We start from the raw sequence: 13,157 nt of genomic DNA on the forward strand, positions 1-13,157 counted from the left end.
CCGAGGCAGCCTTCAGCTGTAGTGCATATCCTTACTTTCATGTTGTTGCTATGCTGTATCCGTTTTCTGTAATAAAACTGTAGATTTATAAGCATTGTCACTTGGGTCCCATGAGTCTTCTTAAGCAATGGAACCCTGTTTAGCAGCTACTGTTAATGTAGCACCACAGCCCTAAGAGACAGAGTTGACAGGAACCCCCAGAGAAGTCAAGAGACCAGCCTAAGGTCACACAGTCAAGCGGTGGCAAAGCTAAGGCTTGAAGCCAGGGGTCTGATTCCAAATCTCTTGTTCTTTTCACAGAACTTATTTTGTTCACTGCTGTTTGATTAGGTACTAGAGAGAATGAAGAGGTAGCTATCAAGTGATGGTCTCAGTGAGTCCTGCTCTGTGTATTGAAAGCAGAGATCTAAGTTAGAGCAGCTACACCCCAAGAAGAAGATGGCATCACCCCACATTCTTGACCCACATCTCCACTTTCAGTGTCAGAGGTCCAGGGTGGCCAACTTCCTCCTCTCTGAGACTGTGGAAGCCTTAATTATCCCAACACAGGCTCCCAGGGAGGCCCCATTGGTCCATTTCTGGAGAGGCAGTGATTCAAGGGAGATAAATGAACACATCATGCATCCAGATCTCAGCCACAAGCAAAATGTTTCAGTGGGCTCCATGGCTGACAATAAATCTTTCTCATGCTCTTTCTTTTCCAAAGTACATGCTTCAAGCAATTCTAGTTCGATTCTTAATTAAGATGCATGTGTAAGTCAAATTCCATTAGAGCCTCCTTCTTGCTCTCTAGCACTCAGACCACCAAAGAAAGCCTGGAAGACCAGCCATGGAAGGAAAATATGCGGTGTTTTAGGGAGAGCTGGCACCTGGCCTCTACTTCCCTCTGCCATTGACCAGATGGGTGCCTTTGGATACATCACTTAAGCTTACCTGTATAACAGATGGGTTTAACATTTTGTGAAAATTGTATCTTATTAATTACTCTGTTTTTAGGGTATGGACCCTAGTCACTTATTATTCTTGCTATTGCTATTATTACTACTACTACTTCTTTTACAAATAGCAATAGAGCTGGAGAAACCGGATTTTGAATTAAGGTCAGGAGAACCCAGCTTGGCTATCTTTCTAAAAAAATCAGTATCCCCAGCACTTTGGAAGGCCAAGGCAGGCAGATCACAAGGTCAGGAGATCAAGACCATCCTGGCTAACACGGTGAAACTCCATCTCTACTAAAAATACAAAAAATTAGCCAGGCATGGTGGCAGGCGCCTGTGGTCCCAGCTGCTCAGGAGGCTGAGGCAGGAGAATGGCGTGAATCCGGGAGGCAGAGCTTGCAGTGAGCCAAGATAGTGCCACTGCATTCCAGCCTGGGCTACAGAGCGAGGCTCCGTCTCAAAAAAAAAAAAAAAAAAAAAAAAAATCAGTATCCCTGGGACGTCTGCCTCAAAGTTTTAAAAATTCATTTGCATGACCCTGGCACACATGGCCTTTCCCTGGGAAGAGAGGCCACCTGAAAAAAAGTAGATCATTTCTAGCAAGAATATCGGCAGAAAGGGCATATCCAAGGACAGTCTGGCTTTCACCATACATGGGACAGGCAGTTCCCAATAAAAATTGCTTGAGAGTCACTGGCTATATCCACTTCTTCAAAAATATCTCTCTCACTGCCATTCAAAATATGACCATTCAAGGAGGACGATAAAAAACTCTCTGATTTAAGGAGACATCATGGAGCTGTCCTTGGAGTCAGATGCCTGGGATTGGAAATGCTGGATCTTTCATGGAATTGGTCTCTCAGACCCAGGAATTATCAAAGTTATGATCAATTCAATAAAATCAGTGGATATACTTCTAGAAAAGCAAACCAGGAGCTATCAGCAGGCAATATTTGGGGAGCATGGCTTCTCTACAGTCCCCAGCTCCTCAAAGGAGCTGCACTAAGGTTGGGAGGCACAGTGATTTCTCCACTCGGGGTGAGGCTGTGGAGAGCCCTGAGTGGAGCTTAGCAAGTCCCTTCTGCCCGAGCTCACACCACGCTCACACTCCAGCACAATTCTTCGTGTTGTTCCAAAAACAGCCTCTTACAAATCACAGCATCCAGATCTAACATCCAGGTTGAAGGTCAATTTCTTACCAGCCCCCACAGCCATGTTGTTGCAGTGTCCCAAGGTCACTGAATAACTATGATGCATCCTACGTGCATCGTCATGTGACAGGCATGGAGTGACCGACTGTCTGTAGTAGGTATGTGTATTCTGTTGCTACAAGATCCAGATACCATGAGCCAGGGCCCTCCATGACTGTTCTCTGAGTGGTATAATCTCAGATGTGTGCAATGGTGACAGCAGTATAATCTCAGATGTGTACAATGGTGACAGCAATACCTACGTCGGAGGATTGTGCTGGGATTAAGGGGATCAGGCAGTCAAGGAGCTAGTGTGATGCTAGCTGAGCAGGTGCTTGGTAAATGAAGTGGGTACTTATTTTAGTCCATTCATTTGGGCTAGGCACGACCTTACCCTAGGCTATTATTGAGAAAAACATAGCAAGTTCTAACTTTGCTTGTTGCCTGGAGGGGCACGAGTCACTGGGGAGGGTTGGAGGGGGCAAGGGAAGAATATGGGTGAGAAGGTGGGCATCCCATGAGACAGATTGCCAACTTTCCATTTCCTGTACGGCTGTCCTTGTCTTGCTAAACAGTGAGGGAACACTCTCATGAACAGCTCAGAGAGGTGTGCACTTGTGAGAAAAGAGAATGGGAGGGAATTATGCCCCAAATACCCAACCCATCAAAGCAATAGATTATTTTGCTCATTTTGAAAAACTATTTTTGACAGCTTTGTCTCTAAATACTCCAACCATACTCTTTCGCTCCTGGTTTTTACCGTAAGAATGCTATAATATCAAAGTCAATTGTAATAGATCTTTAAAAATCTATTCATATTCGCATCGCCCTAAACTTCAGCTGTTTTGATATTTCTGAGTCCTTGCACAGTCCTTGTCCGTAAAACTTGATAATTCTGCAAGCGACAATAACTTATGCATTATGCATTTTAGCCTCTAAACTAAATAACATGACTTTAGATTTACAAAAGCTTGTATCAGTGAACGTGCTTATATTTCAATTTTTTCCTCTTTTCCATTTACTCCTCTGCAATCACCCCACCCCGCACCAACTGAAATAAAACATTCTGGTTTGCTTGTTCCTAGAACATTTATACCTTTCAGCGGGACAGAACCTTCTACTGTCCCTACCCACTCTGTGCCTCCTACTTGTTCAGGGTTTTCTTCTCAGGGTCTGATGGTGGCCAAGATTGGGAAGCTGGCTGGGAAGGGGGACCTGTGTAAATCTTGGCTCTGTTATTTATTATTTGCTGTGTGGATTTCAGCTCAGTTTCCCCATCTGTAAAATGACATTAATAACTGTCTGAGAGGAGTGTTTGAGGAGTAAATGAAATATGGGATTTTACATTTTGCACTTATTTGTAACATTGGATAAATGATCATTGTATTCGTTTCCTAGGGCTGCTGTAACAAACTATCACAAATCGTTTGCCTTGAAAACAACAGAAATTTATTCTGTCACAGCTCAGGAGACCAAAAGTCTGCAATCAAGGTGTTGGCAGGGTTGGTTCCTGCTGGGGGCTCTGAGGGAGTATCTGCTCCATGCCTACCTCCTAGCTTCTGCGTTTGCTTTCCATTCCCAGGCTTGTAGCTGCATCACTTGTCTCTGCCTCCATTATATCATGGCCTTTTCCCCTCTGTGCGTGTCCTGTCTTCTTATGAGGACACTGGCCACTGGATTTAGGACCCACCCTCATGCAATATGACTGCATCTCAACCAATTACACCCATGAAGACTCTATTTCCAAATAAGATCATTCTTGGCTGGACATGGTGGCTCACGCCTGTAATACCAGCACTTTGGGAGGCTGAGGCAGGTGGATCACTTGAGGCCAGGAGTTCAAGACCAGCCTGGCCAACATGGTGAAACCTCGTCTCTACTAAAAATACAAAAATTAGCCAGGCATGGTGGAACACACCTGTAATCACAGCTGCTTGGGAGGCTGAGGCATGAGAATCGCTTGAACCCAGGAGGCAGAGGTTGCAGTGAGCCAAGATCTCGCCAGCCTGGGTGACAGAGCAAGACTGTCTCAAAAAAACAAAAACAAATAAGGTCATTCTGCAGTTCTGGGTGGACATGAATCTTTTGGGGACACTGTTCAACCCACAATAGTAACTATCATTATAAAAGCCTGAGAGAACACAGCTTGTTCCTTTTCTCTGCACTGGCAAAGTCTTGCAGCATCGTGCACCTTAGAATGGTCCCAAGGCTTTCCTGGAAGAAATGTGCTTTCTCTTAAATTGTAAAATTCTCTGCCTGTAAGGCAGCCCAAGGCAATTCACATGACATCCCTGAGCCTCTTGTTTCCTCCTCTGTGGAATGGTTGTTAATCTACCAACCAAGAAGTACTGCTTGGCCCTCTGCATGATGCCTACAGAGTCCAATAATAACCAAAAATTGTCCTTGAGATTACTAATGGATATGGAGAGATTTACCATGATTTTGGTGTTCTCCAGTCATACACACTCAATTCTCAGATGACTTCTAGATTGCTGATGCAGAGAAGGAAAACAAACTCTTGTAAGCTACAGGGCCCTGGAAGAGAGAAGATGACATTATGAGGCAAGGTCCTTTAGGCGGATGTCTGTCTCTTAAGGTGTCACAGTTCTCTTTCCCTGCTCTTCCTAAAGGCTGGGAGAAAACAGAAGGGAAGCAGGGAGACAAGAGAAAAGCAGCAGCTTTATTTCCTGAGTGACAGAAGCGGATTTCTTGGTTGTTTGGTGGTGGCTGTTTTCTTGGCTCCCAGAAGATCTCACATATCCATTGCCAGCACTTGGCAAGAGCATTTGTTCTCGGGGAGTGACCAGCTCCCATCGTCACCCTGAGCTACGAATTGAAGCCACAAACCAAGCTGTTAAGTCCCTGTTCCCAGCAAAAGGCTTTGTGTTCATGTCATCCTGCACCCTTTTTACTCCACAGGGGGAGAAGCACTACACCTAATCCTCTTACCTGCTACAGGCAATGTGGCAGAGAATTCTCCACCTGGGACTTCAGTGCACAAGTTTTCTGTGAAGTTATCAGCATCACTGTCACCTGTGATCCCAGGATTTCCCCAGATAATCAACTCAAATCCCCTCACTGACGCTTTTAGGGTGAATTGTCTGTCAGGCACCTACTTTGAGGTAAGCAACAACTTACCAACATGGGTGTAGCCTGCAAAGAAGTGATCCTGAAAATGAGGGTGGATGGGATGCCAGATTGGTGATTAATTCCTCCATTCTGGTTTAATCTTCCCTCTTGTAAGATCCAGAAGTCCTGTTTGAGGCATCCCAGGGCCTTCTGTGCTAAGATGCTCATGTAGCCTTTGGACCTTCTCCTCTCCATACAGTTTACATAAGCATTATGCTCAATATGTTGCAAATAGAGGGCTGTTTCTTATGGCCTCCACCCCTCACATGACATCAGGTGTTAGGTGTGCCTACAGTATCTAAATTTTTTGGGTGGGGTAGTTTGGATATTGATCTCCCTAAAAGCCATGCCCCGATGAACTTGTGTCTAGTGATTCTGCTTTCCTATGAGTCTGATTTTTTCAGAAGATAATCTAAGAGGAGACTTATTTAATTAAAAAGCCATACACCCCTTAATAAAAATATAAGTCTAAATGTCCAGCCCTACCATGTGAATGTTTCCTCTTGGATAATTCAGAGCCAACCATTGACATTCAAGAGGCATGCCTCTGCTGCTCTGTTTTCTAGTTTGTCATTTGAATCTTTTCCAAAGCTGTCACTTCCCTAAAGTGGGGACAAGCCTGCTTCTTGCATGCTTTCCACTGGTAACCGCAGAGGCCTTCTAAGGTGTCTTTAGGGTCCTATGTCTGGATCTGCCTATGTTTCAGTATTCCCTGCCCCTACCTCCTTCCTCAACTGGCCTGGGAACTTCCTACTGTTATCATCAGCTCTGCCATTGGTCCAACCTGCCATTCCCCTGGGTACTGAGTCAGGGTTGCTTCCCTGAGGTTCCCACTAGGTGTTCTTAAACTCAGCTTATCATTAGTCACTAGGAGAGCTTTGAAAAATCATGCATATTGGGGCCCTGTAGCAGACCTGCAGAACCCATGACTGGAGGCCAGAGCCCAGGTTTCCGGTATTCTCATCACCCCGGGGGAGCCCTCGGGGAGGTAAGGAGCACACATTCAGTCAGTCTACATTGCAGCATGCGGTTTACATTCCTGGGTCCCAGATGCTGGTTCTGTGACTGAACTGCCCTGTCCACCGACTCCCTAGACATTCAGCTTGTCTTTAACAGCTGCTGCTGCTCCTTGTTTCCTGTAAGCCTTGTCAATTGCTTACCCTTATAGAGCGTGTTGTGTACACTGGGTACTGTTGACAGTGCTTTGCATATGTTTGCTTTTCTAGTCTCAAAACATAAGGATTGTATTTATCTTATTACCTCCTTTTCACAGATGGGGAAAATGAAGCACAGAGAGATTATGTAATTTGCCCTGGGTTGCACAGCTAATAGGTAACTAAGCTGAGATTGGAAGCCAGGCAGTCTGGCTCCAGTGCTCTCATTTTAAAAAACAGCTTTATTGAGTATAATTCACAGAGCATATACTCCAGCCATTTAAATTGTACAATTCAGTAGTTTTTAGTATATTCATAGTCATGCAAGCATCACCACAATCTAATTTTAGAATATTTTCATCACCCCAAGGCAAAACCCTGTACCCATTAGCAGTCACTCACCTATTCCCTTATCCCCCTAGTCCCTGGCAACCACTAATCTACTTTGTCTTTATGGATTTTCCTATTCTGGACATTTCCTATGAATGGAATCATTATAGTATATGGTCTTTAATGACTGACTTCTTTCACTTAGCATAAAGTTCCAAGGATCACCCATATTGCAGCCTGGATCAGTACTTCATTGTTTTTTATGGCTGAATTATATTATATTCCATATTTTGTTTTTTCATTCATCAATTGACAGACATTTGGGTTGTCTCCTCGTGGGAGTTCTCATCCTTAGCATTTATGGTCTACAGCCTTTAGTGATGAAAATGACCATGTTCCTTTGAATTTGCATAGAGGCTCCAAGGCATATTCACATACCTGATCTCTCTTTTTTTTTTTTTTTTGAGATGGGGTCTCACTATGCTGCCCAGGCTGCACTTGCATTCCCGGGCTTAAGTGATCCTCTCGCCTCAGCCTCCCCAGTAGCTGAGACTACAGGCACTGCACCACCACACGTGGTTTCATCTCTTGATTGTTACAACATTAATATCACTATTTAGAAATTTTTTATTCCTATTTTAGACATAACAGAGACCCAGCAAGTTTAAATGACTTATCTGAGATCACATAGCTGTAAAAGGTGAAATAAGAACTTCTCACGCTTGTAATCCCAGCACTTTGGGAGGCCGAGGCGGGCGAATCACGAGGTCAGGAGATCGAGACCACGGTGAAACCCCGTCTCTACTAAAAATACAAAAAAATTAGCCGGGCGTGGTGGCGGGCGCCTGTAGTCCCAGCTACTCGGAGAGGCTGAGGCAGGAGAATGGCGTGAACCCGGGAGGCGGAGCTTGCAGTGAGCCGAGATTGTGCCACTGCACTCCAGCCTGGGCGACAGAGCGAGACTCCGTCTCAAGAAAAAAAAAAAGAACTTCATTCAGTCTCCTGATTTCCAGTTCCAGGCTTTCTGTCATATTGCCATGTATGTCTATTGCTGTTTGGGTGAGCTCTCAACTCTTTCTTCATGGGACCTGCTCTTCCCACATTCCATGGGATTCAAGCAGGGCTGCTAATCAAGGAAGAATTCCATCCTGTTCCTAACCTCTAGAAATGGCAGATTGCTTAGCACCTCAACTCATCTAGGCTCAAGTGTTTGGTGTATTGTCCTAGACCTGTGCTCTCCTTGCATCACATCCCACAGCCGCATACAACCCTGTGCTGGTAGTAAGATGGGCCACAGTTTCACAAGTCATGAAGCTGTTCTTAAGAACTGATTGCTTCTCCCCAGAAACTACCCAACATCATCCGCCTTCCCTCCAAGAAGATCCTACTCTCCAACCATAAGAGTTACTCCTGCAGCCTTCCAGACTTGAAAATCTCTGTGGCAGAAACTGGCCCCTCCTTGGATAGCCTTGACATTCTGGAGGATGGCGAGTGTAGGTCACCATTTCTTGTGACTCATTTGCACTTTCTGAGGGTAAACTCCAAATCATGCAAGAGGCCAAGCCTCCCTGCTTTGGGACACAGCTATTGAGACTTCTGGTGGTGCAGGGAGTGTTGAGGAGGAGTAATGATAATAATGAGGAGGAGGAAGCTAACATTTCATTTACGGGGCATTTACCATATGCCAGGAATTTCCCTAAATATTTTGTGAATGCATTCATTTAATCCTTATAAGAATGTTACGAAGTGGTGTACTGTTATTTGCACACTGATGATGGGAAAACTGAGGCATAGAGAGGTTGAGCAACTTGCCCAAGTTCACATAACTAGGAGATGGCAGCCTTGAGATTTGCAATCACGTAGGCTGCCCCAATAATTCTTGTTCGTAGCCCTCATGCTGCACTCGTTTGCTATCGCCCAGCAAGAGGAATGTCGGATCCTCATTCAACCACTTGTAGCTAATCATAGGTCAAGGGTGTTCTCCTGGAGCAGCACCAGAAGCATAGCTTAAGAGGCCAGGGAAGAGTGACTGCCAGCTGGCTGTGGAGAGAGGCGCTCTCTGAGGTCCTGTGGAGGCCAGCACCTGCCCCTCTTTCATTTGTCCATCTCTGAGCTTGACTCCCCTCTTTTCCTATCTACTGTCGTGAGCACTGTGGCCTACAAATGTGCTCGGTCTTATCCAGAACAACCTCAAATTTAACATGCCTAAAGTGAAGCTTACTGTCTTTCTTTCTAAAACTCTGTAGCAAGATTGCCCACAACCAAATCAAGGCTCCACCACTCCCAGCTATGACCTTAGGAGAGCTCCTTCCCCTCCCTCTCCTAGTTAATCTCCTTAAACGTGAAATGGAGGAAGTTTTACCAACCTATGGTCATTGTGACAATTAAATAAAATACTCCACAAAATGACTTGGCAAGTCTGGCACATAAATGCTTAATAAATGCTGGTAACAACAACGAGAACAGTTTTTCCATTTGTGTTGAGAGCAACCCCATTCTTTTGGTTCCAAGATACAACATTTCTGGACCATTTTTTGACTGTTCTATTTCCTAGTGTGAGAGCTACTCCCCAAGGAGAAGAGGCTGGCAATAGGTAATACTGAGGTCAAGGATCTATCCAAGCTTGGCATGCAGGAGGAGGCTCCGGGCTTAGCAGGGAACCAGGTTGTAAATCAGGAAGCCAGGGTGTAAATCATGAGAGCAGATCATCTCAACAGAAGTCCACCTGCTCTGGTGGACATATATTCCTTGAACAGTTTTTGACTACTTAATGATTAGAAAAGTCACCATTTGCAGACTGTTTGCTCAGTGCCAGACAGTCTTCTAAGTACTTCCCATAGATTAGCTCATCGAATCCTCATGATAACCCAAAAAGTAGGTGTTATTATCCCCATTTTACAGATGGGAAAACTAAGGCACAGGAAGGTTAAGCAATGGGAAGGCTGGCCTTTGAAGCCAGTCAGTCTGGCTCCAGCGTCTGTGTGTTTGACCCCTGTGCTGCCCCTCACTACCAAGTGCCCAGCATAGAGACCAGTTCATCTCCACTTACGTGGCTCCTAGGTTGCCTCTGTTCACTGGTAGACACAGGAATACCTCTTTTTACCCCATCAACAATCCTCCGTACCCTCTCCCTTCACCATAAGTACTCATTCACATGTGTGGCCCTGTTCTCTTAACCGACCTAGAACTTGCAACGTCCAACACAATACCCACCAACTCCTCCACGAAGCCTTCCCCAGCTAAACACAGCTCACAGTGAACTTTTCTCTCCTTCAGTTTCCATAGTACCTTGACCTAGCTTTTTAATACCTTGTATCATTCTTCAGCTGTTTAACTATGGCAATGATTATTTCCCTAGTTACAATCACATGGAAACAAAATCAGAGAAAGGGAAGGTGATTTTCCCAAGGCCACACAGAAGTTCAGTGGTGGAGAGGGAGTTGGAGCCAAGTTCTGTCTTCACAGCAAGATGCTGAGTGTCTCATCACCTGGCCCCAGTCATATTAATAACCAAAATGTTCTACTGGCATGATTAAGGACATACATGGAATTTAGTCCTCAATGTCCCCAAGGGTTCCGGGCCTTCTGGGAGTTCAAGGCTCTAAGTTGGTGGGAGTCTGTGCCTATAGATATGAGCAATCACAGGCTGGTCTCCAGTTGGTTTCAGCAGGACCCTCCCAACACAGACCACCAGAGTTCCTGCCGGCAATAGCTCTAGATTCTGGTGATGTCTCTCTGGCCCTGTTCCTCGCATCCCTCCCACATCTACAAAATACTGATAGTGCAGACTACAAAAGCTCCTGACAATGGAAGAATGTGTGGAAAGGCACAAAGAAAGTGAACAGTCTGTTGATTAGGTAAATATCATTACTTACGCAGATGTATCTTTCATCTCTTTTTTATTTTTGGATGTGGCTTTGGGAAAATGAGAATGAAATGATGAGTCAAGATATAACTTAACGGCAATCCCAGGAAAGCTTAGTATTCTTTCTTTTTTTTATTTTTTATGTATTTATTTTTTATTTATCAGGTTTAATGATGAGGTTTGTTGACCTGCGGTAACCTTATGCGTAATATAAGATGTGCATGGTCTTTGACCCTTGAACATCGGCATATAGACGTGCATGTATACATGTTATGGTTCTATTTTTATTTATTTATTTTTTAATTATACTTTAAGTTTTAGGGTACATGTGCACAACGTGCAGGTTTGTTACACATGTATACAGGTGCCATGTTCTTAACAATGAGGAAATGCAACTATATCCAGGGTAGTTAAAGGATTTTTCTAGGAGCCTACCCCCAAGTAGCGGAGGGTTTTTTGTTTTTTCTCAGTCTGTCCATCTCCAGTCAATTGCATCAGAATGTCTCCTGTTTTTCTTTCCTAGGAAACGCAGCATCACATGCAGGAGTCCCTTTAGTGAAGTATCATAGGGCTTATGTTGGAAGGACTAAGGCAAAACAACTGGTTCCTCTGACAGTGAATGAATGCTGGTTTCCGGGATGCCAGATGCTTCCTTCCTAGGAATATCCCTTTGCAAAGTGCATGCATGCAAAACAGATCTTCTTTCACATGGTTACTAAGAATTTTGCATTTTGTTTTAGATTGTCACCACTGGGAAGGAACAACTAGATTTTGAAACAGGACCAAACATATTTGATTTGCAGATTTATGTGAAGGATGAGGTTGGTGTCACAGACCTGCAAGTCCTGACTGTCCAGGTGACAGATGTGAACGAGCCACCTCAGTTTCAAGGCAACTTGGCGGAAGGTAGGTACACCAGGATGTGCACTGCAGCCCAGACAGTGGCATCAGGGAGGGCCCTGGGGGACAGAGAGAAACAGAAAAAGTAAATAAACAAGCAGCTGTTTCCATGGAAAAGGCAGCTGCTTAATGAGCAGGGAATAAATGAAATGTCCTCCGGCTCAACACTCCCAATAATAATGTCCAACAGTTTGCAAAGCCCTTCACAGGCAGGGTTTCTCCTGGTCCCCTCCCAGTCCCAGGGAGGAAACTGAAGCTCAGAGAGAGACCTCGAGTGGATCACTGTGGAGGAACCTGGCTGAGCCGCCCCTAGGCTCATCCCTGTGTACCCTGGTCATTGACTGGCTTGTTCATTCTCCCCATGGACTCTGACTCCTTGAGGGCAGTGTGTGTCTGCTACAATAGGGACAATGTAAAGGACCAGAGCACACAGTAACTAATGTCTTACAGGATCTCCCCCAAGCTCATGGCTTTGAGCATCATCCCTATTCTGACAACTTTCAAGTCTGTCATTTCAGTCCAGGTTCTGCCCTGAACTGTGGCAGTTGTAACACAAACATCCACCTTTCTCACCCAGCACCTCCACTTGGATGTTTGACAGCACAAACTTAATGTGCGTCTGAACCAAACTCCTGGCTTCCTCTCCACCCTCCACCCCTACCCAAATCTGCTTCTCTTATATCTTTCCCATTTTGGTTAGCAGTAACTCCATCCTTCCTGTTGCTTGGACCAAGCCTTGAGTCATCCTTGATTCCTCTCTCTTTCACACTTGATATGAAATCCATTAGAAAATCTTGCCAGCTTCTAAATATACCCAGAACCTGGCCCCATCCTAGTGTCTGCATCACTACCACCATGGTCCAAGCCACTCATCCTATCTCACCTGGATTGTTGCAATGGCTGGCCGCTGGCCTCCCAGCCCTCCTGCAGTCTGTTTTCCATACAGCAGCCAGAGGGATCCTATTAAAACATCAGTTAAATCAAGGCACTCCCCTGCTTAAAACCCTACAAGAAATTCCCATCTCACTCAAAGGGAGTCTCCTTAAGAACCAGTTAAAGGCCGGGCACGGTGGCTCACGCCTGTAATCCCAGCACTTTGGGAGGCCGAGGCAGGTGGATCATGAGGTCAGGAGATCGAGACCATCCTGGCTAACATGGTGAAACTCCATCTCTACTAAAAAATACAAAAAATTAGCTGGGCATGGTGGCGGGTGCCTGTAGTCCCAGCTACTCAGGAGGCTGAGGCAGGAGAATGGCATGAACCCGGGAGGTGGAGCTTGCAGTGAGCCGAGATTGCTCCACTGCACTCCAGCCTGGGTGACAGAGCCAGACTCTGTCTCAAAAAAAAAAAAAAGAACCAATTAAATCTGGCAGGTTGCCTACATTCCTTACCCTCCCACCCCTTCTCCTTTCCCCTTCTCCCGCTCAGCCCCTGTGACCCAGCCTCTGGCCCCCGTACTGATCTGCAAATGCCTCAAACATGACCCTACCTCAGCATCTTGCATTTGCTGATTCCTCTGCCTCCCCTCCTATCTCCTGGCTCTTCCTCATTTCTTTAAGGCCAGGTGCAGTGGCTCCTACCGGTAATTACAGCACTTTGGGAGGCTGAGGTGGGAGTATTGCTTAAGGTCAGGAGTCCAAGACCAGCCTG

The 13,157-nt window shown here is 45.4% G+C and overlaps 1 protein-coding gene across 1 annotated transcript in view; it reads left to right on the plus strand.

Moving 5' to 3' along the window:
• CDHR3 (cadherin related family member 3) overlaps nucleotides 1–13,157 on the plus strand; it is a 78,997-nt gene that overhangs the window by 14,740 nt on the left and 51,100 nt on the right. Inside the window, exon 2 of the mRNA XM_063642098.1 lies at nucleotides 11,347–11,512. Coding sequence (XP_063498168.1) covers nucleotides 11,347–11,512 — 166 coding nt within the window. The remainder of the gene's footprint in view (nucleotides 1–11,346; nucleotides 11,513–13,157) is intronic.

The sequence above is a fragment of the Symphalangus syndactylus genome, chromosome 6 (assembly GCF_028878055.3).
Source record: "Symphalangus syndactylus isolate Jambi chromosome 6, NHGRI_mSymSyn1-v2.1_pri, whole genome shotgun sequence".
In the NCBI taxonomy this organism is placed as follows: Eukaryota; Metazoa; Chordata; class Mammalia; order Primates; family Hylobatidae; genus Symphalangus; species Symphalangus syndactylus.